At 44.7% G+C, this 27,899-nt stretch overlaps 1 protein-coding gene across 13 annotated transcripts in view; it reads right to left on the reverse strand.

The window, feature by feature from the left end:
* Positions 1-27,899, reverse strand: part of PLEC (plectin) — a 181,521-nt gene that overhangs the window by 97,222 nt on the left and 56,400 nt on the right. For 2 of the 13 annotated variants that reach the window (XM_032959613.2, XM_032959612.2), the window contains exon 1: positions 22,939-23,068. The exons of 2 other annotated variants lie outside the window; for them this stretch is intronic. In XM_032959613.2, coding sequence (XP_032815504.2) covers positions 22,939-23,068 — 130 coding nt within the window. Of the gene's footprint in view, positions 1-8,032; positions 8,742-16,142; positions 17,182-22,938; positions 23,069-27,899 lie in introns of those variants that run through there. 9 more of the 13 variants (XM_032959616.2, XM_032959614.2, XM_032959609.2 and 6 more) reach the window with 6 other exon arrangements.

Raw genomic sequence — 27,899 nt, forward strand, 5'->3', positions numbered from 1 at the left:
GTGGAACAGTCACCGTTACGCCTGAAGATGGAAGCTTGTGTTGCCTCCGAAACGTCGTGATTTAATTTAGTTGTTTTCATTTATTTTATTTTACCTACGTGACTTTACCGAAAAAAACATAGAGTATGAATCTTTCGGTAAAGTCACGTAGGTAAAAAATAATATTAAATAAAAATAAAAAATAGAAGTAAATAAATCACGACATTTCGATTGCAACACAAGCAATCATCATCAGGTGTGAAACGTCGTGATTTATTTACTTCTATTTTTTTATTTTATTTATTTTTTGCCTACGTGACTTTACCGAAGGAACCACAAAGAGTATGGATCCTTGCAAATCTAGAATGAACTGTCAAAACTGTGCAGTAAATAGCTCATTAAACAACCACATTTGGCTGCTGTAGAACGTTGCTTACGACCTGAACCAATTCATCCTACTTGACAATCCCAAAAAAATAGTTTACAATTTGGACTCGCCATTCAAGAACCGATTCTCATATTCACATTGTGCTCAACGCAGCGCCTCGAGTCGCCACAGGGAATCGCGTGAACTCATGATGAATACAATGTACACACATAAAAAATATATATATTGATTCTCACACGAACGCTTCGATGGACGGATCATGAGTGTAAGAATCAATTTTAATCGAGGCATATCTACATGCCTACGTGTATGCGAATTCGCAATGCATTCAAGGCTGAGAATTAAATACATTCCATTCGTCTGAAGCATCCATCATCAGAAGGCAGAGTGTCAATGCATGTGGGTCAGTGGCTCATCCATTGACGCTCGTGCGTTGATAATATTGTAACGCACTATTGGCCACAGTCACTCTGTTTCCCGCTATACTACAAACAATGCACCCCCCCCCCCTCGTTGAAATCCTGTTGCTATATTGACAACTCAATTTAGTGCTTCTAATTAGGTGACAATTAATGAGCCGACTGCTGAATAAAGTGTAACTCCCCGACACTCCTGGCCGTGAGGGTTTAGTTTGGACCAGTTGGGATGTCATTCACCACTGACGGCCAGAATTTGAACTCGGCTCACTCGGCTCTGAGCGGCCTCGCTCCCTATTTACACATTTTTTTTGTAAATGTTTTATTTCATTTAAGCCATTTTTATGTTTGCCATGTATTTTATATAGAACACTACGAACAAACACTGCCCCTCCCAAGCCGTCTATAAAAGGAATCAATGAGATGATTGAAATACGATCAAAGTTCTGTGCGTGTTTAGTCTCTGTTCCAAGACACTTTTCTTTTTGTTTACTCCGCGATGGTGCCTTGCCTATTTTTGTTATTATTACACGCTTTTTATTAACTCACTCTGTCTGTTGTCGTATCCTCAAATCTTGTAACTCGATTTTTACCGACTTCAAGATTTCGTGACTGCAAGGATTCATACTCTTTGTTTTTTTTTTCGGTAAAGTCACGTAGGTAAAATAAAATAAAACAATTAAATCACGACGTTTTCGGAGGCAACACAAGCTTCCGTCTTGAGGTGGAACAGTCACAGCAGCGATCTTGCTGAAGACGGAAGCTTGTGTTGCCTCTGAAACGTCGTGATTTAATTGTTTTCTTTTATTTTGTTTTACCGACTTCCCAACGTGGTATCGACTGCACACTTGGTATACTTATGTCATACTGATGACAATACTATATTCTATCATAAAACAACAATTTAAACGGTTTTTTTTATGTTATGTTTCGGCTTGGGTCTAATTGCCCACGCTCAACTGACGTTGGCTGTAAGTCACCACGGGCCCCTTACGTTATGGCAAGCCTCGGGGCCACTTCCTGGAGTCGTGGAGTTCTTCCATTACTAGTACGGTACATTTCATTAAAGCGTGTTTTTAAAAAAAGGTTTTTTTTATATTACTTACTAGTTGGTCTTTTTTGAGCACTCGACTTTTCCAAAGAACATCAACACTGTCAGGAATCCTTAACAAGGAGTTAATACTTCCTCGCGGTGGTTATATTTATCTCTTGATATGTAATTTAAATGTCAAAGCCATGGCACTTATTAACCACATTTACCATCACAATTAGGGGCGCTTGTGAATTATTTATTGGTCTACAGCCCAATAAAGTGTCATCACAGTATTTATGTTGTGTGAGCGGCAGCTTCCAATGGCCTTTATTTACTAAGGCAAATACAATACTAGGCGACATTGGAAAATAATAAATGAAATAGTAAGCCAGTGGTCTTTATTTGTGAAAGCCACTTTTTCCAGAGAACAGCAGGGGATAACGTGACATCTTTTCACGGAATGATCTTAAAAGGATCTGCATTTACAAGAGAACGGATGTCTCGAGCCAGTGATTACAATAAAAAAACAAGGGCTGTTCCACCAGCGCATGACATTTATTTGCCGTTACATTCTCGACAAGGGTAGTGCAGACTTCTGCACAAATAAGAAAGCAGTGATACAAGCTTTTTTATCCCTAGAAAATGCAGTATTCCGCTCCTCAGAATATCCACGAGAAAATGTTTACCAGACACGTTAACCCGGAATCCGCTCAGACTAAAATCACGTGCAGCTGAGACTCCTTGCTCAAATATATCTGTAAAGTAGTGTGTACCTGCTGAATACATTTTAAGCTTTGACGCATTCCTCGAAAATAAAACCCTTGTTTAATCCATGAGGTCACTTCGTTTTCTGTCAGTTGAAGCTGCATAACTCGATATACCACGGTTTGTGCTCGGCAAGCCACATGTGGTGAAAGAGTAGGCCAAACACCATCTGGAGGGCCTCTGGAAAGCTCGCTATCAGAGAGGCCCTTCCGCCAGTAGCCGTGGTGTAAGCAAGCAATTGCAGGGCTGCACCTTTGCCTCATGCAATCAGGTGACAGTCCATTTAGACAGAATGTCTCATACAATGGACAGCTGGAAAATGTGGTAATGTACAATTTCATATTTACGTCTTAAGCAATGTGTCAATTGCTCTTGCAAATGCGAAACAATCTAACTTGTAGTGCTGTATTTTTTATATCACGTATATGTGATATTTTGAGAACAATGCAAGTAATAAATGCCAGTTGTCAAAATTTTGTAACTGAATTATTTGAGTCACAATTAAAATACTTAATTAAATTCGTACGTAAATCAATATTTATCTCCATAGGCTCAATGAAAAATGTTTAGCCACAGCGGCGTGCTAGCTAGTCATACTAACAACACTTAATATCGTGCCGTAAAAATGGCAAACAATTACGTGCACGCTGGTTTCTTATATCGGTACATGCATGTGAAAATATGGTCGCTCATAATACAGCATCAGGGGTTCATCCCTGCCACGATGTTTCCAAATTTGTTTTGATCTATAAACAAACCTAGCCTTCATTGACAAGCACGATGAGTGCAGAATCATCTTGTCCATCTACATAGCAAAATAAGGCCACAGTTTCTTTTTACAGACACAATTTTGGGGTGCGAATTTTTTCGCTCTCAAATTTGAAAAAGAACACTACCTGAACATTATTCAATAGGAATATACCCAGCAATCGTCATCCCTGTGCTGCGAAAACTTGGCAGGACCCTTCTAAAATAGTCATGAGATTCAGAGAGGCTTTCCTTGTTAAACAAGCACAGTAGTAATAATAATAAAGGTCAGAATCACAATCTTAATTTATCTTGGAGAAATCCGATCAGCTATGAAGCTCTTTTTCACAGTTCAAATTGCATAAGTAGACCAATTCCCAATACTGAGGAAAGGCAGCAAAACAACAAGTTCACCTTATTTTAGAGGGACTCTTGATTTCCACGAGGCAGTTTAGATGTTGGGTGCCCTGTGCCTCACACACACACACGTGTGCGTCTACAGCTCTAGAGAGCAGATCATTAACTTTCCACACACTACTGTAGTTCAGAAGGCACGGGGCTATGAAGGGCCTCTGGTTATACAGTACTCGACGCATGGTTATAGACATTAGCCTAGAACATTCCTTGGGTTGCCTGCCAACAAGACTGCAAATGTGCAACATCTATCAATTTACCTGTCTCAATTAAAGAACACAACAAGCAATAATAACTATTCACAAAGCCTTATAATGAAAAAAATATAAAATTGTTCATGCTCTGGGCAATGAACCTTCTTAAAAGCTCTGAATAAGTACCACTGCCCTAGTAGGATAAATGCCTCAAACGTCAGCCTATATATTTTTTTTGTTATTAGGCGTTTCGCCAATAATTAGCTAGCTTCATCATGTAATTACTGGCGACACGTACTCAGGTTGTAAATGTTGTGGCTTGTCTCTCCAACACACCGGTGTGCTGTACTTGTGACGAATTGGCCACGTTCTGTTTACGTGACAACCCTTACTAGTTGGCTGTGTCGGGTGGTGGTGGGTTTTAACGACACATGTATATATTTACGCGATCTAACCCAAAAACCTCTATTATGGATGATATTGGTCACGAAAGCCTCCTACGTGTTAAACTGAACTCTCTCTGTTCGCCCCTTCACCAACCGGCAGCACCGGTCAGCGTCGTGAAAGTATTGGCTCAACAACCCCCCCGTCATGTGGAGAGGCCCTCAAAATGCTGTCAATTATTTCATTTAATGTTGTGTTATTCTGGACAACATATCCATATTTAGTAAATTCTGGGGGGATTGTTGGTTGTAGCGTTTTCACCTGGGAAATATTGGTGCCGAATGCTGATAGGTTGACGGACTACAATGGTATTTTATTTATTTTCTCATGTGGAAACAGATCCTTGTGCCTATATTTTATAATCCATTCTGGAATTGCAACAAAAAAAATCACTCAACATACATATTTGGTGCGTTGATTTTATACGTAGGCTTTCACGATCAATATTTTCACTCATAATCGTATTTTTTGGGGGGTTAGGTCTGAGCTCCTATTAGCAACCTGACGATGCTGGATGTAATCGCCAGCAGAACGTCCGTGCCACCATGTAAATGTTGTGAGATCTGCTCTCCACAAATATCACCGGTGGTGCTGCTGAAGCAGTCAAGCACTTGTCCACGTTTCGATTTGCGTGGGACTTTTATTCAATTGGCCATTGTCAGGTGCCGGAGGGTTCACGACACATTTTTTTTTACACGGACCTAACCCAAAGAACAAAAATATATATATATATGAAATATAGATACGCGTCATCATTTTCGATACAGGCGATTGTGTTGTTTGCCTTGTGTGGAACCTGCCTCTTTGTGTCATATGGCTCATGTTTGAATATCCAATTCCCAAAAAATGCGTTATACACTCAGGGGTATGTCCTCACCATGCTGTCTTAAATAAATTTCAAAGCACTATCAACACACATATCTTTGTTTATCCAAAATAAATAAAAAAACACATCTCACTTTCCCGAATCTCAGGAGAACATCAAATTTACGTAGGAATTTTTGGTAAGTTTTGACAACCGTTGACAATCGTGATAGATTATAATCCATCACATCTAGAATTATAGATGTAGGTACTTGTGGTTGTGAATTTAATTTTAAAGCAGGCTCGTTCCCAATGTTTGAGCTACGTGACCTCTATCACCCGGATTAACGGCCACAGTTGACGCTTTCCAAGCGTGTTGAAGGCACTGTGATCTTCATTCACGGGATGTCAAAACAATCCCATTAAACTCCTCGGAATCCTCCAAAGAACGCGGCATCGCATGCTACTACGTACGGTACTGTTAACGTTTGACTAGCTTAGCATCGGTAAGCATTATACCCGCATCGCACAATATTTAAGAAATGCGATCCTCGCATATTCGATTTCCCAAAGCGCACGACAATTTACGGTGACTATACAGCAGCAGCAATGATAATGTTTTTCACCTGAAAATCCCCACCGAGTCGCAAGACTTTGTCACGAGGTTTCTTCATTGGGTCGTTTGTCCAATTCCTCTTAAGGAGTGTTTTATATTTCATTACGAATTACATCTTATATTGAATCTATATTCTTTCAGGTGAGTACCTTTTATCCGTGATAATCCTTCATATTGTATTAAACATATCATCGCAGGGTAACACAGGGCACAACCTTTTTGATGTAACATGCTCCTGTAATAATTATAAATGGTATATCTAAATTATAATGCCTTTGTTGAATGAGGTAAAGGTGCAGCCTTGCAAGTGCTTGCTCAAGCCACTGCTGGTGGAAGGCCCTCCACTAGAGGGAGCGCCAGAGAGAGGGCCCAATAAGGGATTTGTCCTATCCTTGCTGGCCAGACATAACAGAAGAGGTGGGAATACCCACTCTTTACCCCACCGACTCACTGTGGCTGTATTCATGCATAACACCGAGTTATCAATTTAGCACATTTAAATAAAAAAGGTCACTTTCACCCACGCAGAGTGTTTCAATAGATTTGGTTGGCCTTGGGAGTTAATAGAACTCCCATTATAAAGGCACCTATTCAAACTAGAAAAGGATAAATACTAAAGGAGTGACCCTTTCTAGTGTATGCACTGAAACACAGATGGAGGATAACAAAAAACACCTGTTAGAAAATAATCTCCAGTTCACACCCGCAAAAGGAATGTGAGTCCATTATGTGTGTGTGTGAAAACACAGCGGATAAATATTTAATGTCAGGAATGATAAGACCGTGTAAGAACGTATACCCAGAAAGCCTCCGAAACTAAAATATCGTCTTAAATAAGTAAAGATGTAAATAGTTTTAACTAATCTTGTGAGGAATTAAAAAAACACAAATAAAACATAATGCTGTAAGTTAACTTGTTTTGCTGAGCTATGGAAACAAGGCCACGTGTTTTTAAACAAAACAGTGTCTGAGTAACAGCTGGCAGAAATAACTAAACAAATTGCCTGCAGCTCCGATGTGTGGCCCTGTGTAGTGGTACTGAATAACATTACTTACTGAAGCACTTACATTCAAATAAACATGCATACTAAATACATTATGTGGACAGTACGTCACATTACTAGCAATGGGTATTCCAAAATATAGTAAACAACTGCGTTAAATTATAAAGATAATGCAGTTTCAAGGTGTGTGTGTGATGTGCATCTGGTATATGTGTTTTCTGATTGTGGAGTGTGTGTGTGGTGCTGGCATCCAGCCACACATACCTCACACAGACAAAAGCTAACAATATTAAAGCGTCGTCTTGGTAATGCAGTTTCAAGGTGTGTGTGTGTGATGTGCATCTGGTATATGTGTTTTCTGATTGTGGAGGGTGTGTGTGGTGCTGGCATCCAGCCACACATACCTCACACAGACAAAAGCTAACAATATCAAAGCGTATTCTTGGTTCTTTCGGTAAAGTTACGCAAAAGGGAAACAATAAAATAATACAAATTTTCTTGCTGTGGTTTTCACACCTGATGATGATTGCTTGTGTTGCAGTCGAAACGTCGTGAGAATTGTATTGTTTAATATTTTTATTATTTGATTGCTTCCCTTCTACGTGACTTTACCGAAAGAACCAAGAACATGAATCCCTGCAGTCACGAAAGCTTTAAATCAAAATTTAATATTAAAGCGGCAACGTTCACATAACTTGAGCTTCAGTAAACTGAACATGCATGATTATACAAAACAACATTTAAACTAAAACTAAACGAATTTAATTCTACTAGGTAAGGCCCATTGAGCTAAATAGTTATTTTTCAGAAGCGACCTGGCCACAAATGATAGGTCAACGAAGCGGCTGATCGTGTGGACATTTATAGCAGCCAAAAAAAAACTCTAAACGCAAATGTGGAAAGAAAAACCGGAGAACCCGGAGAAAAATCCACGTGACCACGGTGGGGGGAGAGAGAGAGAGAAAGAACATGCAAACTCCCAAACATTTAGTCAAGCGCTACCATTTGTTACCATTAAGAGTGAAGTTGCCTCCTTTTGGCTGGACCGCTATTGCTCTCCCCACCCGACCATGTATCAGCGGCAAAACCGATGCGATCCCGGCACATTGAACAGGCGCGCAGGGGTGGGGTGGAGTGATGGGGGGGGGGCATGGACACGCGCCAGAGCAACAACAACAAAAAAAAACCACAGACCCAAAGCGAGAGGGCACCGAGTGTCCCAACCCACCGGTACAGCACATCAGAGACGCCAGGCTACCGCCGCCCGTCAGATCGGCCGCCCGCCACTCTCTGTTGCAGAGCGAGGAGGATGACGATGAGACGGATGAGGGGGAAGCCACGGACAGTCTCTCGGGCGTTTGCGACACCACCACGAAGGTGTCGGTCGTGGCGCCCCTAAAAACGGCGTCCTCGAACACGTCGTTTTCCAGAAGGCCCGGAGAGTTGCTGAACGCCATTTGTCCAGCAGTCCTCCGGGCGGCTTCTTTTTCGGATTCTACTCGGATGGGTTAGGGGTTGTGGTGCTGCTGCTGCTGCCGCCGACTTGGGCTCACTGCCAAGCGCACTCCTCTCTCTCTCTCTCTTGGCTACGCTGGGTCTCGTTGTTTTGCTACTGCAGAATATCTTTATAGGCGTTTTCCTTTTTTTTCTCACTCTCTCCCACTCTGCGTACCCCCAACCCTTTCCGCCAAGGAAACATCGACCTCTCCACCCCCCCTCCTCCTCCTCCTCTCATTCTCACTCTCACTGGGGGTGGACTGGCCACACCTACCTGGGGCCGGCCCTTGAAGCAAAAAAAAACAACTCGAAAAATTCAAACAATTGTTGGCCCTGGGATCAGTGTGCAGACATTTTTGATCGATGGCAAAGGCTAACACGTTTCGGTGGACAGTGTATGACACAGAAACGTACGCTGGATAGAAGGAAAATAAGCGAAGGGGGGGGGAGGGTTTCTGAGCAAGGAAAATAAACAACAGGATGAGTGTTGAAGGTGGGGCAACACAAAAAAAAACGATTTCCTTTGAATTTGATGTTCATGTCTACATTGCCTTCCTGTCCCATTTTTTTTTTAGAATGAAATGCAGCAAAATGTGCGGTGCCAGACAAAAGCACATTTCATTTTAACACAAACTAAGGGGAGCATCAACGCAGAGCTACGAGACAAATAAGTTGGCCGGCGTGAAGCTGAACCTCCTCAAAGCGAACACGCAGTGTGAACTTTGTACTAAAACGGGTATAGAACGAAAAAAAGACGTGATACTCCGTTGGCAACGGTGAAAAAAAACTCTCTCAACAAAATTGTCAACACCGCCCGAAGGACCATTGCCGAAAACATCGCTCGTTGTGTTAGTTTAGCATTTCAGCGCAGCAGTGTTATTAGCGAACGAGTTTTTGTTCCGTGGACATTAGTTTAACAGTATGGATGCAGAAAGCATACGAGTAGGCGTCTATGTATTCACAGAACGTACGCGAATGTAAGCACTGCACCTCGTTGCACAGTGGAGATGATAATATAGCCGGAGCAGACAACCCTTGAGAGATGTTAATTTCACGTGCTAAGGTCAACAGGTAAACGAAACCTATTTTTTGTTATTTTACCAGGTAAGACCCACTAAACTACGTAACTATGTTTCAGAAGCGATCTATTCACAAATGATAGTCTAATTAAGTGGCGTATCATGTGGACATTTATAGCAGCCAAGTACTCTAAACGCGTGTGTTTCTAAATGTGGTGGGGAAAACCCCGAGGATCTGGATAAAAATCCACGCGATCATAGGGAGAGAGACATGCAAACTCGAAACATACAGGCGTCAGGGTCGGGATCGAAACCCACGACCTCCTGTATACCAGGCAAGGTAGTTAACATTTCTACACGGTGACGCCCCAAGAGGACCATCATAACATCCTATAGAGAGGGTGGTAAGCTATGCAGTGTAGACCCATCTGCATGTCAGAGGCCGCTGGTATTTATTAAAATTTCAAAACCAACTTTGGACTTTTGGTTCATCTTACTCTGCCCCACGAGCGAAGCATATTTGCATCACGTGGTACCCCTTTGCATCACGTGGCACCCCTTTGCATCACGTTGTACCCCTTTGCACGACGTGGTACCCCTTTGCATCACGTTGTACCCCTTTGCATCACGTGGTACCCATTTGCATCACGTTGTACCCCTTTGCACGACGTGGTACCCCTTTGCATCACGTTGTACCCATTTGCATCACATGGTACCCCTTTGCATCACGTGGTATCCCTTTGCATCATGTAATACGGCAAGGCCTCGATATCCGCGAGGATTCGGTTCTTAAATATCTGCGTGAGAGTAGAATTCGCGAATGCAGATACTTCGTTTAGATTTGGGGAAAAAGGGCCGGATTGGTTCCTGTGTCTGACTGAGTATATGGGAGAATGTCATAACATTAATCCTGTCCCGTACACATAAATAACATCCATATACGTACTGAAAATTGTACAACAATACAAATAGATAACAACACAAATAATACTATAAATTAGAATAAAGGCGATATAAATAAATAATGCCGTGCATTTGGAAGTTTTATTTACATTGAATGATGTGATGATGACGGTCAACAGACGTACTGTCACCACGAGCAAGTCTATCCAACAACTCCACTTTCAGAGCTAAACCCATCACCTTTACTCTCGATCTCACTTCCTCCATCGAAGTGGAAGAAAAAAAAACACCACTCCCGGCCTGCGCAAGTAGCCCTCCACCCACGATGCCGTGTCACCAAATCGCATAAAGTCGAAGGAAAGAGGTGCGAAAGTGAGCCTGGTCTACGAATGTAACATCACAAAATGAATGAACTTCGCGAAAGAAAAATCCGCAAATGAAGATGTTTTACCGTATTCCTTTGCATATTGTCACATCCCTTTGTAAATGTGACGTGTGTGCTCTGGAGCAATTACAACGATGGCATTTATTCCACAGGCTACCAAAGCAGGAGCAATAAATGGTTCACTCTTATTAGTAATTCACATTTAACTCTCTTTGCTATGGTTAATCCATCGACCCAATTACCCACGACTCCTATAATTCACAGAAGCAGTATGGTCCCGCGAAAAAAAAAAAACTTCAATTACCCAGGGCCCTATTCCTATTGTCCGCCATTACCTGCGGATAAATGGAGCCAAGTCACGGAGAGGCCCGTGGATAATAGGATGCACAAAATTGGTTCCTCACATTGCAGCGGATAAAGGGGGGTTTTCTCCTGTATTTCACATTTGGTGCTTGGTAGGGAATAACCGACTCGCTCGCAAACAGAGCTCTCGATCGGATTCAACAACAACAACTCAAAGAGTGCTAGGGGGCACTGTTTGAGACAACGCATTAAACAAACCAAAAACAGGTAATGTATTTCTTGCACAGCGGATCTCACTCAATGCAGTGCGAGGATGCCCCTCCCTGGCAAGCGTTTACAACAACAAAAGGAGGCGATTTGTCCGATTTAAAAATATTAACAGGGATGCTGCCGTGAAGTTGATGGTCACCGCACTGGGCTAAAAATCCGAAGGTTGATCTCCCATCAAGGCAGTTGAAGCAAGGGCCAATCTTATTGTGCCCTTTTCCACCCAAAAATAAACATCGTTCATCGATCGGCAGGTGACTCGCGGTGAGGTCAAATGATGCCTGGCCAGTGTAGAATAGAAGACCAAATATTTTGACTTAAAACTTTCGTGACTGCAGGCGTTCATATTCTCGGTTCTTTCGGTAAAGTCACGTAGATAGAACATTTTAAAAAAAATGTTCTCTCCGCATGATGAAGACCGCTTGTGTTGCGATCGAAACGTCGTGGGTTTTTTGCTTTTATTTTCATTGAATTTTAATTAAATTTCATTTTTAGTGTCTATCTACGTGATTTTACCGAAATAACCAAGAATATGATGACCAAATATCCTCAGGTGTGGCTCTCTAGAGCTGCCTCCAGTGGGGGGGAGTGCCACCTGTTGTGGTGTGAGCAAGCAATCGCAGGGCAGAACCATTACCGATGAAGGTCGCTCACTGGACACTGAGACAGTACCTTGTTCACAATGGCCTCCCATCGCAAAACCCGTGCTGTGTAATCCTTCGCAAAGACAAAGAAACCCAAGAAGTCACACTCGTTTTAAAGTGTCATCCAACGGCACAATCAAGGTGGACAGGAGCTCGGGCACACAGGACCCAAAAGGCGAGCACTCTGACCATTGGGTCACTCAGATTTGGCTTTCATTTTCACGATGCAAACAGCAGGGTGGACCCTCACCTGTTGGTATGATGTCATCTACAAATGCATGGGGAGGTTATATTGTCCGTAAAATAAACAGAGCTAAACATGGTTACGTTTAATACACAACACCCAAGTCGTATTTTGAGTGCGGGATTTTGACGGACTTGAATTGGATCCGCCCCAGAAGTGATGATATGAGCCGTAGATGATAGCGACAATGAAAACAAAACTACGTGAAAAAAAACAAAAATGCGCGGATAATGCGTCCCTGTAAGTGTCCTGTCAGTGCAAGAATGCGACAGCTGTAGGCACCGATAAATTAAGTCACTTGTAAACATGCCCTCTGTCACGTAGAACCTGGATGGAGCTCCCAGAGAAACAAAGGCATCCCTGTTCTATCCATTAAGGGTACAGACAAGAATGTTCGCAAGTGACACTAATATAATGAATATATTTTCATCTGTAAGGTGATTTCAGAGTTTTGCATAATGGTATAATGCAGTATATAGTCATTGATCTTTGTAAATACTTTTACCATATTACTACTGAAGATGTGGTAACCAATACATCAATGACATTTTAATATGAAGGAATTTGATACATTGTTACTTTATTGACTTGTATAATTATTTAAATAGGACTGCCAAAACATCGGGATGAGGCGGTGACACAGTGGTTATAATAGTAACGAACCCAGTAATCTGAGTTCAAATCCCACCCACGGCTAACATCAGTGGCGAGTGGTATCTGACACGATCCTGGATCCTCCCATCCTTACATCCCACCACCTCACAACCTGCACTGACCAGCGTGGTGAAGTATGGTCAAACAGCCCCCTCGACAGCATGGAGAGGCCTTCATCCAGCATTGGATTGACGAGACATTTCCAGTCCACAGAGCTATCCTTGTTATGAAGGTTATTGCTTTGTAATCTTTCTTTATTTAACGTGGCCCTCCCTGGCTTCGACATGCTTAAGGCCCGTTGTTCCAAAGAATATCAGAAGATCGTTAATGTCCGAAGGGGCTCAGTGTGCTTTCGTGTTCCTTGCCAACTTCAAAATTTCTGTTGTCCATGGTGATTCACAGCAATTTGGAAATAGGCAAAGCACACGAGATTGCACAGCACAGTAGTGACCTCTAATTCGCACGGTTGGCTTCGTACGGTACGAAAAAAGTTCAACATGTGTAGTGGGTTCCAGGAGACGTGAGACGTTCGCTTGGAGGCAACACTTTTATTGATAACACTCAATAACTCAACAACCCTTAGCCCGCTCTCGAGGGAGGCACAGCCTCCGGGCTAACGTGCCCTATCACTGCGACTCCTCAGAGCCCTCCGGCTAAGGGTGACCTGGGAGAGGCTGACTGACCCGACCCAGCCAAGGTGCGGGTCCTGACCACTGGTCCGCGCTCGGCCCCGGCGCTTACAAGGACAACAGGTCCCAGGGTCCTAGCCTAGCTGGTCTTCGTAGCACTGCCTCGAGCCGACCTGAGAGCCTCCTTTTATACACCTCCCGGGGACTCTCCCCCCCCCGGTACCGCCCCCTTTCTGGAACCTTCCAGATGGCCCTGGAAAGGCCCCCCCCCAACCCCTCGCCTGGGGTCGGGAAGGGGAACCCGTCCTCTCTGTGGTCCGGCTCTCTCTCTATAGTCTATCCCCTTGTACAGGTTGGCACCCCCTACAGACTCTTGGCCGCAACTGCAGGCAAGTAAGCATAGGGCGGGCGGTGTGTGCATACGTATTTCCGACGCTACACATGCATCCATTACATAACAAATTACAAATCATTAAAATGACAGCAATTTTAGAAGACCAATGCTCCTTCCGTGTATTGATAAATTGTCTTTGTAAAAGCAGGGATAGATATGTCAATAAGGCCATTGCAATGTTCATAAAAAATGTTCTATGTGCCACGTCTTTTTTCAAAGACATCAGCGATCATCGCCTTCCTTCCATTCAGTTATGTCCATGATATTACTCAATAACTTTGCAACAGATACTCCCAGTTGAATGCAATTGTTTGAACGGCTTACGTTCATAATTCACTCTTTCCTGGCTTCTTGCACCTTTAATATCCCAGTAAAAATCTGAAATTCAGTCTCTTTGTTTTCTCATTACATGTATAAGAAATCTAACTTGCCTTTCCATGATTCTTATTGATTACGTTTTCGTATTGTTCTCAACCATAATATTACAGACGAAAACAGGTTCTAGAATTTGCAACAGGGGCATACTTCGCAGACACTCACCTTAGTCAAAACATTGTTTACACGAAAAAAGTTCACCGGATTATTTGGTTGTGGACCAAATGTATGGACATAATAACAACATTGGTGCGGAGTCTATTGCTTGGGAGTTTTTTTTTACTGGACAAAAGTCCCTATTTATTTGGTTTCCTGCAAACCTCATAATCTTAAATAAATGACAAAGCAAAAGTGAGCAGACTGAAATGTGTGCTGATAAAGTGGATGCTTGTTATCTTTCAGACAGGAAAAACTCTGCCCATCCTGGGCTTATCGCTTGGTCGGCACAGCTGGAGGGTCCATGCCATCCTATCATTGTCTGCTCCTTACAAAGATCTCCCGTATAGCTTTAACATACTTTTGGGGCAAGTGCTGTTAGCGAGCACCTATGAAGGCCGGCTCGGCACGCGAGGGGGTGGGTGGGTGGCGAGCACCACACCCGGCCACCTTTGTCTCCCCAGTGACGATGTTTATACACCGCACCAGGTACTTATCTGAGGCTCAGTACACCTAGGGAAGGCCCAGGACCGGCTCAGATAATCGTCACTGGTGTTGGCCGTGAGCGGGAATCGAACCCGGTTGGCCAGGTTCGAAGCCCAGCACGTTCACCGCTACGCTGCCTACATTCGCATGCCCGTTCACCCATCCATCCATGTCTTCTTATCCTCTCAATCATTCAATGCAAGGTGTCCATTGCTTATTCATATTGAATCATTCTCCGTTTGGAATGCCTTGACCTCCTTTGCTTCACGAGATAATGCCTCCCCCTCTTAGCCACATATAAACGTGGACCCCGATGGGAGGTCACTCCTTCTCCTCTGCTCTCTCCCCTGATCGTAAAAAAAAAGTCGCGGACTCGATTATAATAAATTCCAGTAAATATTATGGAACCAAACTTCACGGAATGCTTATCGTGTGACAACCCAATCCAATCATGATTTTTAAAAAACCAAGGAAGAAAAATCGTACACCCGCATGGATCCTGTAATGTTGTCCAACACGCCTTTATGCTTGGAAGTATTTAATGAGCATTAATGACACATACGTTCCAAGACACGAGATGACGTGCATGGCGCATGACATGCGATGTCGCGCTATGACGTCATGTAAGAATGTCACGTGGAGGAGAGGCGTGAGCATGACGTACGATGTCATCGCCATGGCCCAAAAGGCATCTGTCTCATTAGACCTCCTTTGCAGGTACCAAAATATAATAAAAGGGTTTTTCCCATTTTTTCTGGCAACAAAACTGAAACCTTTTTTTTTACGAGGAGTCATACGTGCATTAACCACAATACTTGAAAGGACAATGCATATGTTATCTGTGGTTTTTTTTGCATTTTGACCACAAGTATTGTGGTTAATGCACACATCATTCCTTGTAGAAAGGTTTCAGTTTTGTTGTCAGAAAAAAGGGGAAAAAAACCCTTTTATTCTATGGCATCTGTCCGTTTCGCACTGTGTTACTTTAATGTCACGTTGAGAAATAATTCGGTGATTGGGCAACCCATCCAATGCTTGAAACAAAATTACTTAAATTTTTACCTGTTCAGCTTGGCATTTACAGATAAAGATGAAAAGAGTGTCACAATAATGTATAGCTCTCGATTAACCGTGTTTTTATTCGAATTGCATATTCTTTCAGTTTTTTTCTGGAGGATAGTAATTTATGCACAGGGGGCCCTGGTTTAAGAAAGGCACCTTTAAATAATAAAAGTTTGATTCATTGATACATTGTCCAGTTTATATCAGGTAATACCCGATTAGCAACCACAGCTTAAATTCTCAAATCTCATTATTTATTTATTTGTTGCGTTATCAATTCCATACCCGGTTATACGACGCCAGTGTTACACAAAACTTACCTTGCAGCCTCTTCCGAGATCTCCAGCACAGCCACAAGCCTATGACGTGCCCTGCCAAGAACCCCAGTACCGTAGCGCCAGATGAAGTCACATCTTGCCACATTTAGTTCAAAAGGAACTCTCCTTGCTTGATGATAAAAAAAGCCTCCGAGTGATTTGGCAGACGGCTGCAAAACGACGCACCACACTACTCTTGTTCTCGTTGGCAATATCGTGCCTTTCCTCTTCCAAATTTATGGATCGTTCGCCTTAATTATTTATTTTGTGTTCAGGGGGGGGGGGAGAAAAAAGGGAAAGTCACCGCACGCGAGAGGACAATCCACTCGTACGCAAAATGTTCACGCCAGGAGTGGCATTCCGCGATGAAATGAACGCGAGCTTCTTGGTACAATTGCTCTTTAGCCCCCTATAGTAGAGTGACTAAATTCTGCGCTGCAAGATGCACCGTTTTAAAGCTGCAGCATATGTGAATGATCTATATGCAGTACGTACATCGACGGGTGTTTTGTTGTTGTTGTTGCACGAACGGGTTTAACGTAAAACATTGCACGTTTGTAATCGGATTCAAATTATAATCATTCCAATACTCAATGACCATACGGTGAGAATACGGAGACTATTAATCATCCGTATGGTAACATCTGTCTGTACTCGCGATCGCCGTGCGCCTTCGCTGCTTGCGCGTGTTCACGTCCTCACGTTCCTAAATGCGTTTCCTGCTCGGAGTTATTTGTCTTTCCCGCCCGAGATTTTCTCTCTCTCTCTCTCTCCCTCTTCCCTTCGTCCAGCCGTGCGTCGGCCCTCTTCCCCTCGGCTGCGCAGGCTTTCTCTGCGCGGGTGACCCCAAGCGCTCACTCGCTCAGCGCTCATTCTCCACCTCTGATGGAAACGTAACACTGTACGTGTAACAAGGGCACCCGCGTCCCTTCCGTCCCGTCGCATTGTTCGAAGGTCACTCATGTCTGTTGCCCTCGCTCCAACATGGGAACAGGTTGAAAATACACACGGGTGGAATTAAAACCCCGTGGGCTCACGTACGCGTTTGGGGGGGGCGGGGGGCGGGGCAATTGACGGCAAACAGATGTACATGCATAGGGCGCAGCAGTTCCCTGCAACAATGTGTGCCATCATCAACATGACAACCAATTATTTAAAACGAGAGTAAAGGGGAGAGGAAAAGGTGCAGGCCCAGCAAACGTAATAATTTCTTTCGTATGCCTGCTGATGTAGAAGCAGAGCAACGACTACATTTTCACATTCAGGTGGTCAAGCCCATATGAACGCGTCAGCTGCAGTAGCGGAGCGTATCGCTGTGATGTCTCCTTCGTATTTGTGGATCGGGCATTGCAACGTTATATGTTGTACGGTCTGTTCTGGATGACCACAGTCGCAACATTTGAGGGTTTTTTATTTTATTTTATTTTCCATTTGTGCATCAGGCATCCGCATCTGCCATGGTTTGTGCAGTGGTTGCGGTTTAGGGTGGACCATGAGCTTCGTGGAAGATCAAAACTCATCGATCTTCTGCAGGCCAGCAATTACACGTTCACACCACCGCTGGTGGTAGGACCTCTCTCCTCTAGACAGCCCCAGACGCCCTTTCTTAGAGGGCATCTGGCCGACTCTTTTACACTGGCAAGACGCATTGGAAGAGGTGGGAATACCAAAACTCTACACCCACCACACGTAACCTGCCAATCAGCCAGCAGCGGTGTACAAAGTTATACTGCTGGGTAACCAGAGGCGGGGGGGGGGGGAGATATAAAAAAGTGCTCTGTTTTAACTGCCGCACCGAGGGATCGGACAGGCAAACTCATTGCTTTGCAAGTCCAGCGTGGGAACCATTCGACTATGGCAGCATCCATACTTAGAGCAACGTTATAAAAGAATAACAACGTTCGTTATTTCGGGAAAGTCATGTCTGAGCACGTGGGCCCGTTCCTCATCAAGTATTTCTGCATGTGACAAGGAACCGGAGCATCAAGAGAAGACGCCACATACGACGAGGAGAAAACGCTCCCACTCTGCACGCCAAGGTTAAACACACACACTTGCTCGCTGCTATAATGGCCCCTTACAACCACTTCATTGTCCAGCAGATGGACGCCCCAAGCGCACAATGTCTCAATAGCTTACATCCGTGAATTCATACACGTACATACGTGCAAGCATATGAACACTGCCAAGATGTTAGCGCATGCACGCATACATACGTATACGTACAAATATAATAATGCAATGTACAATATCTATAATACAGTTGTTTTGGGTTATATCACGTAAATATAAATGTGTCGTTAAACCCGCCACCACCCGACACAACCAATTAGTAAGGTTTGTCACGTAAACAGAACTTGCCAATTCGTTACTAGTATAGCACACCGGTGTGTTGGAGGATCAAAGCCACAACATTTACAACATTTACAATCTGAGTCACAACATTAACAACCTGAGTCGTACTCAGATTATAAATGTTGTGGCTTTGCTCGCGAAAGCCTACGTGTTAAACTGGCAATGTACAATCGTCTGTTTTTGTTATACCATTGGAATGTAATGGTTGCGGTTCAGTAGCATATACGCGTGTCGTGTTACATTTTCGTAGCTCGTATACTTTTGTTGTCAATTGAAGTGGCTCGGGGATCAGCGCCACCGAGATGCCGGGTTAAAATCCGTGGAGTCGCCTGCGACACATCTTGGGTGTTCAAAGTGTCGTGAGTTGATGGTCTCAGTCCAGTCACCGGTAGCTGCGCAACATATCGTGGGGCCATTGCTGTGACTCGGGGCAATGCTCTGCCAGCTGCAAAATTCCGGATTCGAAATAATATTTGTCTCGTGGCACAATTGGAATATAATTGGGGGGGGGGGGGGGGGGTAGTGAAAAGAAATGTTTAGTTCTATCGATTTTCTCATAGGGTAATGCTCAAAAACAATCACGTGCCAAACAGCATCACCTTTGATACCATATAATATGTAACTCCTGGCCAAAGTTTATTCGCTCCCACGATTGAGACAGCCTGCGGTTAAAGTGCAGCAAAAAGACCGCTAACAATGCGAGGCGGCTGATTGGACGTGCCCCTTTGGAGGTCACGTGCAGTGCTCACCACCAAGTGCAGGGTCACGTCCTGCAAGTGAAGCGACACAGCCACTGTCTGTTCATACTGGGGCCAATGACGCGGGCAAGCGTCAGCGTGTTTACCGGCTCGATGCAGACGTTCCCGATTCGAGCCCGATGGGCGCCCTGGTTAATACTGTGGGCGATGTTATTAGAAAAAGAGTAGGGCACTTGCACTGGTGTTGCGGTCAACATTTGTCAAATTTGAAAATGATTCTTAACGGATCCAATTGCTTGAAGCCACATGGCAAAACTCCCCGACTGTGAGCTATGTACGGTGCGAAAGACGTTCAACACACAAACTACTGCCAACTATACCTGTCTCTGAAACACAGTGCCTTCGCGATAGCCTTCAGCTATGAGAATGGCCCGAATACCAAATGCACGAATGATAACAATTTGAGCCTGTAATTATAAAAAAATGGTGCATATGATGAGAGTGGTTGAGATAAAGAGTGGGGGTTATTAAATGTGGTGGTGGAGTTATGGTGATAGTTGGGAGAGCAAGGGAGGAAAGGTAGGTAGGGGTAAGATTAGTGATAGTGGTTGGGGTAGTGATAGGGGTTGGGGTAGTGATAGGGGTTGGGGTAGTGATAGGGGTTGGGGTAGTGATAGGGGTTGGGGTAGTGATAGGGGTTGGAGTAGTGGTAGGGGTTGGGGTAGTGGTAGGGGTTGGGGTAGTGATAGGGGTTGGGGTAGTGGTAGGGGTTGGGGTAGTGGTAAGGGTTGGGGTAGTGGTAGGAGTTGGGGTAGTGGTAGGGGCTGGAGTAGTGATAGGGGTTGGGGTAGGGGTTGGGGTAATGATAGGGGTTGGGGGAGTGATAGGGGTTGGGGTAGTAATAGGGGTAGGGATAGTGATAGAGGTTGGGGTAGTGGTAGGGGTTGGGGTAGACCTGGTCGTAGTTGTTGGTGGGAGCGACTGTAACAGAAGGGTGGGCTCGGTGAAAGGTACGAGGGTGAAAGAAGGGACGGAAGCAGGCCACAGTGAAGATGATTGTTTTACGTGCCGCGGGAGTTGGTTCCAGTGAATGGGAGGCATGGAGAGGGACGCTGGATGGGACAGAGCAGTGAGCAGGGCCGGATTAAGATTGTGTAAGCCCCCTGTGCTGCAGGGTACTGTAAGGCCCCACAGTAATATTTTCAAAAGGAAAACAAAGTTGTGGAAAATTTAAATTTATTTTCACAAGGCTAACAACAAATACAATTCAGCATTCACAAGTGAAATAACTTTTCACTTAATCTCTGGAGGCCCGTCCAGCTGACGGAGGCCCCTGGGCTGCAGCCACTAAAGCCCCGTGCCTTCACCCAGCCCTGGTAGTAAGAGATGAGAGACGCAAGCACGCTAGGGTTGGGGTAAGACCAGGGAAAGATTTAAAGATGAGAGTGACGATTTTAAAACAGACAGCGGTAGTAGACAGGGAGCCAGTGGAGTTGGTAATAAGGAAAGCAGAAATGCGGGCATTGTGGGGGAGGTTAAGAATGATCCGGGCTGAGGCATTGTATATCTGTTGGAGAGGAGTGAAGGCATCTGCAGGAAGGCTGAGAAGAAGAGATTTGAAGAAACTGTCTGATTACATATTATCTGGGTCTTTCGGTAAAGTCACGTAGAAAGGTTCAAATAAAATAACAACAAAAAACTACGACGTTTTGACAGCAACACAAGCGGTCGTCATCAGGTGGAAAAAAGAGGGGGAAAGCTGCTCAGGCAGACGTCTGATTACAGGTCATTAACTGTGCTGTACATGATAGAGTACTTTGTCATTTGTCTTGATTCTGATTTACTTTACTAAAGAAAAGCTTACATGGTGGTGAAAACTTGTTCAGCATACGCTAAAGAATTAAACGGCATAACCGACCTTTTAGCCTATGACAAAATGAACTTCGTCCACACCGTACGTAGACAACCGTGCAAACCGGAGGTGCGGGATGCGTTTATCAATGTATTTCTGTGCATTTTACAAATCGCATTAACGCATTAGTAATGTACTACGATCTTTGCATGCGTGTGCAGTTTCACGCGAGAATGGATCACGCACGCGAAGTGCATTTCAACTTCTAAGTGACGATCAAAAGGCTCGTAACAGTGATATTAAACAGAGATGAACACCGATCATTTTCGTTTTCAACATGCATTCGTCATGTGTCATACAACTGCACCAGCACACACATTACACGATTACTGGCACAGAGGTGGCTTTTCATAATACGATTGATGAGGTCCTCTTTTTGTTTGTCTGTATCTGACTATAAAGTTGTTGTTTTTTTTACCAATTACTCGCTCAGATGTAGTTCGATGTTTTTTTTTTCTCTTAGCACACCTGGGGTAAGCGACCGGTGAGTGCGTGGGGGCATTCGAGGGACATGGGGCGAGTGCTCGGTCAATGGGTGCACATTTACTGCCGTCTGCAATAAAAAAATGCGTCTCGTGGCAAATGGGCAATTGTCCCGTGTTTGTCCGAAGTCCAATGTGGGGGGGGGGGGGGGTGCCTTCAATGTTTTCGTGTAAAACAAAAGCAGGGGCCCTCGTAGCAATTCTAGCAAAGACAGCGCAGTACGTCGCATAATTCGCAACGGATTTATCTCAGCTGATAGATTTTGGTTTGTCTCGACTGCACGGTCTTCCAGTTAATTCGGACGAGTCAATCGCTTCTCTCTAAGAATAAAGGGTGAAACTATAAAGGCTGAAGCGGGTCCCAATCTGGTTTGTCGTTAGTGGCTATAGTCACTGCGGTGGTACTTTGAATTATTATTTTTTCCTTACAAAACGAAGTAACTCCTCCATCAACACCGCATTAACACTTCCCTCCGCGGTTTGTGTGCAGCACAATCAGTTGATGTCTACGCTCAACGCGTTAGAGGTCACGTAACCCAACAGCGCAGCTCGCTGCCGTGAATAGCCCACCTATGCTACTGTGTCTGTGAGCTGCAATCACAGGCACGCTGTGATTGCAACGCGCGCATTTGCGCTTCGCGGCCATGCCAACGTGTGCGCACAGACTCGTTCCGCCCTGTTTTCCCTCTACAAGCGTGGCAGGCGTAACACGACACACGCACACACACACACAGAGACACGGTGCGCTTAACAGCGGTGCTATTGCAAGCTTTGACATACTAGGACAAGGACTACGGACGTGATGCATTGCCAGCGTTGTTCAACCATCAGCGTGCTACATCTGAATGGAAATGTTCGTGAGATGGATATTTTAGTTCAACATACATACAATACATTTGAACTTCGGAAGATATGTATTTATAGGAATGATGATCCGCAGTAAATGTCGTGTATGTCTTAAGAACAGAGTATTGGGGGGGGGGGGGGGGGGGGAAACTTGCCAGCCTCATGTTAAACTTGTTTTAAAGCCCCATGGTGATGTACCGAGCATATTCTATACTTTTGACAAGGACGTTGCAGGTAATTGCTTTGAAAATGTATGGGTACAAATGTACATGTTTGTTGTAGGCTGTTCATAAAACCTCTTAACTCTTCTGTCAAACGAGTACAAAATACTCATACCCACATATATGTGCACTGCGTTATACAGAACAGAGTACGTTGCTCTCATATAAGACTCAGATTACATTGATAAAAGTATTTGCTGTACTACTACGTACAGACACACACACACACACACGATTCACGTATGTCACGCGTGGTTCACAACAAACGACGAAAGCCAATGTTACCTTGCACTTTAAAGATTATCTCTTCCATGGCCCGCTCCGATGTACTCCGTGATGCCGCTGTGCTTTGGGTTTGAGAGAGTGAGCTACCGTAGGGCGAACAGTGCGGTACAAAGTGTGACCCGGTGTGCATTATGTCTCACGAAGAGGGCGGGGCAGGTGGTGAACAAACAGGGCAGGTACAGGGGTGTGACACAGGATGTCAGTTAGTCGCGCTAACGGTATGTGTGCGTGGGTGCGTTCACGGATGCGCGTGCGCATGTATGTCTCTGCGTGTGTGTGGGGAGCGGTGGTGTAACGGTAGTGTAGCGGTTAGCGCTACGCCGCGCTATGAAACCGGCGACACGGGTTCGATTCCCGCTCACGGCCAACACCGGTGACGATTATCTGAACCGGTCCCGGGCCCTCCCCTAGGTCGACTCAGCCTCAAATGAGTAACCCGGTGGCGGTGTGTAAACATCGCCACTAGGGAGACAAAGGCGGTCGGGCGTGGTGCTGGCCACCCACCCGCTCGTGTGCCGTGCTGACCTTCATAGGTGCTCGCTAACAGCACTTGCCCCTACAAGTCTGTTAAGGCTATACGGGGGGGTCTTTATCTTTTCGTGGTCCTGGGCCTCCCCTAGGTCGACTCAGCCATACATTAGTACCTGGTGTCTTGTGTAAACATCACCGCTGGGGAGACAAAGGCGGCCCGGCGTGTTATTGGCCACCCACCCGCTCGTGTGCCGTGCCGACCTTCATCGGTGCTCGCTAACAGCACTTGCCCCAACACTCTGTTGAGGCTACACGGGGGATCCTTTGTCTTTGTGCGTGTGATTAAGTGCAAGTCTACAGTGGCAGAGTGGGTAGCAAGCACTACAACCGCATTCACTATCATCTATTAGACCTTCAACAGTGCTGTTTGTGGCTGGCCGCTTGGTGGGGTTTTTTTTGGGGGGGGGGGGGCTATGGGACTGTGCTCGGCAAAGCCGTGACCCGCGGGCGTTTTTCCGCACGTGAATCTCGCTTGATTGTTTGGATACTCATCAGGAATCCAAACATGTGATTCACTTACCGCCTTGATTCCTCCCAAATTCAGAAAATTCCCGCAAATTTAAAATGCCAAATGAGGGATCATTGCTTAAAACTTTCGTGGCTGCAGGAATTCATATTCTTTGGGTCTTTCAGTAAAGTCACGTCGATAGAAAAAAATCATAACATTTAAAAAAAAACCACGACGTTTCGATCGCAACACAAGCAATCGTCTTCAGGTGAAGAAAATACAGCAGGCAGACTGCTGAGGCAGGAAGAAATATAGCGAGAGAGCTACTGCAGCCAAAAGGGAGAGTCACTGCAGCCAAAGGTTATATATGTTTGAAGTGGGCGATTCTTTGGCTGTATTGTTGGGTTTGTAAAGGCAACACGCACGTACCCCGGTAACCTTGGAACGCCAGGCCAACGTTGGCCCAACGTTGGACCAACTGTTCCAACCACATGCCAACGTTGTACCAACGTGACATTTTTACTTTGGTTATGTGGTACACATACAAGACTTGGACGTGAGTGCGCGCTCATGGGAATACATATATATGGGATATGTGTTTGGTCATTAAGAATGTAGGGCTGTTTTTTTTCCCCCCACTTAAAGTCAACAACAGCCACGCATGCGAATATATACATGTACTTGTTCTATTACGTCTGGGTGAGCCCATAAACGGCACGCCATCACTGGTGACCACAAAGAATTTGCAGCAAGTCTGGTCGTCAGGCAAGTCTGACTCGCAATTCCTTCAACGGGGATCCTTTTTTTTTGTCGCACCCGAGTGAGATGTTCATGTTGGCCAGAGGCGGCAACGAGCTTACAAACACTCCCGATGGATTATCGCGAGAAATACGGTAACTGTAGCTGTTACTTCTTGGCTGAAAGCTTTCGTGACTGCAGAAATGCATATTCTTTGGGTCTTTCGGTAAAGTCACGTAGATATAATGTTCAATTATTTGAACCTAATATTTGAACCTATCTCCGTGACTTTACGTAGATAGGTTCAAATATTTGAACACATCTACGTGGTTTTCACGCCTGATGCTGATTGCTTGTGTTGCAATCGAAACGTCGTGAGAATTATATTGTTTTATTTGTATTATTTTATTATTTCCCTTCAACGTGACTTTACCGAAAGGACAAAGAATATGAATCCCTGCAGTCACGAAAGCTTAAAATCGAAATCTATCTCCGTTACTTTACCGAAAGACCCAAAGAATACGTAGCATCTGCTCTTTTTTTCATCAGAGAAAATAAAACTCCGACGACTTCAAGGCAAACGCGTCGATGCCGATTCGTTTAAATGAACAAAAAACAAAGGTTGAGAGCTAGCGGACGTGGCTGCCTGTGTGTGTACGTTCCCAACATCGCACTTACTCACACGTGCCCTGCGAACCACCGCCTAGGCCAGGTGCTATTGGTGCGTGCGCTCCCCACGGAATCTCTCACACCGCGCCGAATTTCATCTGCACGAGGAAAATTGCGCCGTTTTTCCTTTTTCGAAAGTATTCCGTGAACAAGACGATTCGGCGACAACGGCACGGAGGACATGAAAGGAGGTCGATACCAGCACAAACACACACACACACATCATGGATTACAGTGCAATGGAACCCTGTCAATACACTGTTTCAATGAACTCCACAACCCCCTGGCGTCTTCCTAAGCTCTGATGTCCCTGTAAGAGAAGGGGGGGGGGGGGGGGGAAAGGAGGGGAGGTGCCTAAATACCCTCACGAATGCTCTTAAGAAGCAATGCCCACTGGAAGAGAGGTAGGGAATGGTTCCATGTTTGGCGGTAAGCTTCCTCCCCTGCGCCTTAGCTTGGCACTTCGATGCTCCAGAGCGGCAACAGTGTGGTGTGTTTTTTTTTATTACTCCGAGGTAGTCACAGCTCACGCACTATCAGTCACCGTCAGCTGTAGAACCTCGCGCGTCTGCCCCTTCTGCGCAAATACCAGTCACACCGCAGCAACCGCAATGTAAGTATTTGCACCGAGGGCCAGTCACAACGCCCAACTCCCCAGGGCACCCACAGCTGTAGCACAAAGCATCGAGAACCCCTTCCACTACCTGGCGAACTTCTAAGTTGAACTACCTGGCGAGCTAACGTTGAACTACATGGAACTACCTGGCAGTGCTTGACAGCAGCCCGTTAACCGTCCAAAGTCAATTGCGGCGAATGACACTCCTTGAGAAAGTCGACAGTCAGTGTCCTTTTAACACGTAGGCTTTCGCGACCAATATCTTCTATAAAACAAAAAACGTATATTATTGGAGTCATTGTCCTATTGATAGAATCGCCCCCGTCATAGGAATGAGGAATTTCTACCACCGGCTCAGCACCCCCTCAGGGTTCAATTGAGCTGGACATCAATTCTGACCCTTTTTTTTTATTGAAACCAAACGCTGGACCAAAACGTTACCGGACTCTTGCCTTTACAGAGAGCCCAGCATGACTTTATTTCCCAAGCAGACTGCACAATGATGGTACACAAGGGAAGAGATAGGGCAGATTGGAGAAACTCAAACCACAGAACGTGGTATATGGGCCTATGTCCCAAGATCACCCGAATTTCAGGTCTAGTTGCACTGACCACTCCCCGTCATCCCAGAGCAAATCAGCATTCCCCTAGAGATGCCTACACTGGTACAAACTATAATTGTAACGTGGCACATTAAATTATAATATCCCTATGTCATTCCACGACTGAATCAATCCTTGCCTGAACTGTGTGGGTCATGGGGGGGACTGTTTTGACCATACTTCACCGTACTGTTCAGTGTGTGTTGGTGACAGGGAGGGGGTATCGGACCGGTTCAGCTATCACTAGCCACCGAAGTTAACCGTGGCAGAGAATCAAACTCAGGTCACAGGCATCAAAACAAAGTGTGCAAACTACTGCGCGTGAAACAACGATTAAACATGAAATATATTCCTTTAAAATAATGCGGGGACGTATTTTCACACATTGTCACGAGAAAATTGATAAGGCATAGGCGAATGCGTTTAAACATTTGCTTTGTGTGCATGCATTCACTCTGTACATCATGACAGGTATTCCCCAATAGAATTCTGGATGAATGCTTTCCAATGCTGGCAGCATTGTCACCATAATTGTCTACCCCATTCTACTGCGTTACAAAGAGCCTTTGTTATTAGCGACATTGTGCACTCCTAAACAGCTGCAATCGTCACTCCCTCAATTGTCTTCATTTAGCAATTGATGCCACGAATGGAAAATTTAAAATGAAAACTCTCCGGCTATTTGGGACGACCGTGATCAGCACCCAGAGCAGAGCTCACGGAACGAATAACGACTCGATGTCCCGTTCACAAATACGAAGGAGGACGCATCATGGCATGATGCACTCAGCTACACCTGACACATTGATCTCGGGTCAACCACCTCAAAGTCAAACTACAGTTATTGCCCTACATAAGCCACCCAGTGGCGGATTAAGCTAGCGCGGGGCCTGTAGCATATGTTATAAAGGTTCCATAAAAAAACACATAAATATTAAAAGACACATTTTTTTAATTGCATAGTAAAGTAATGAGAATAGGTTTTCCCCTTTTTTCTGGCAACAAAACAGGTGTTAAGATGTTAAAACACCAAACTGAAACGTTTTACTAGGAATCATGTCTGCATTAACCACAATACTTGTGGTTAATGCAGACAAAAAAACGTACTTTCATAATATATGCATTGTCTTTGAAGCTGATTGGTCCACAGCTTTCTTTGGAGCCTAGTCTCAAAACGGTGTTAGACCAGGGGACGCCAAAAGGCGTGAACACAGAGACAGCTTTCTTTGGAGCCTAGGTTAATGCAGACATGAGTCCTTGTAAAAAGTTTAAGTTTTGTAGTTTTAACATCTTAACACTTGTTTTGTTGCCAGAAAAAAAGGGGAAAACCTATTCTCATATTTTGGTACGGGCAAAT

This window comes from Petromyzon marinus, chromosome 23, assembly GCF_048934315.1.
Source record: "Petromyzon marinus isolate PM22_M1 ecotype Great Lakes invasive population chromosome 23, UKy_Petmar_22M1.pri1.0, whole genome shotgun sequence".
Taxonomy (NCBI): domain Eukaryota; kingdom Metazoa; phylum Chordata; class Hyperoartia; order Petromyzontiformes; family Petromyzontidae; genus Petromyzon; species Petromyzon marinus.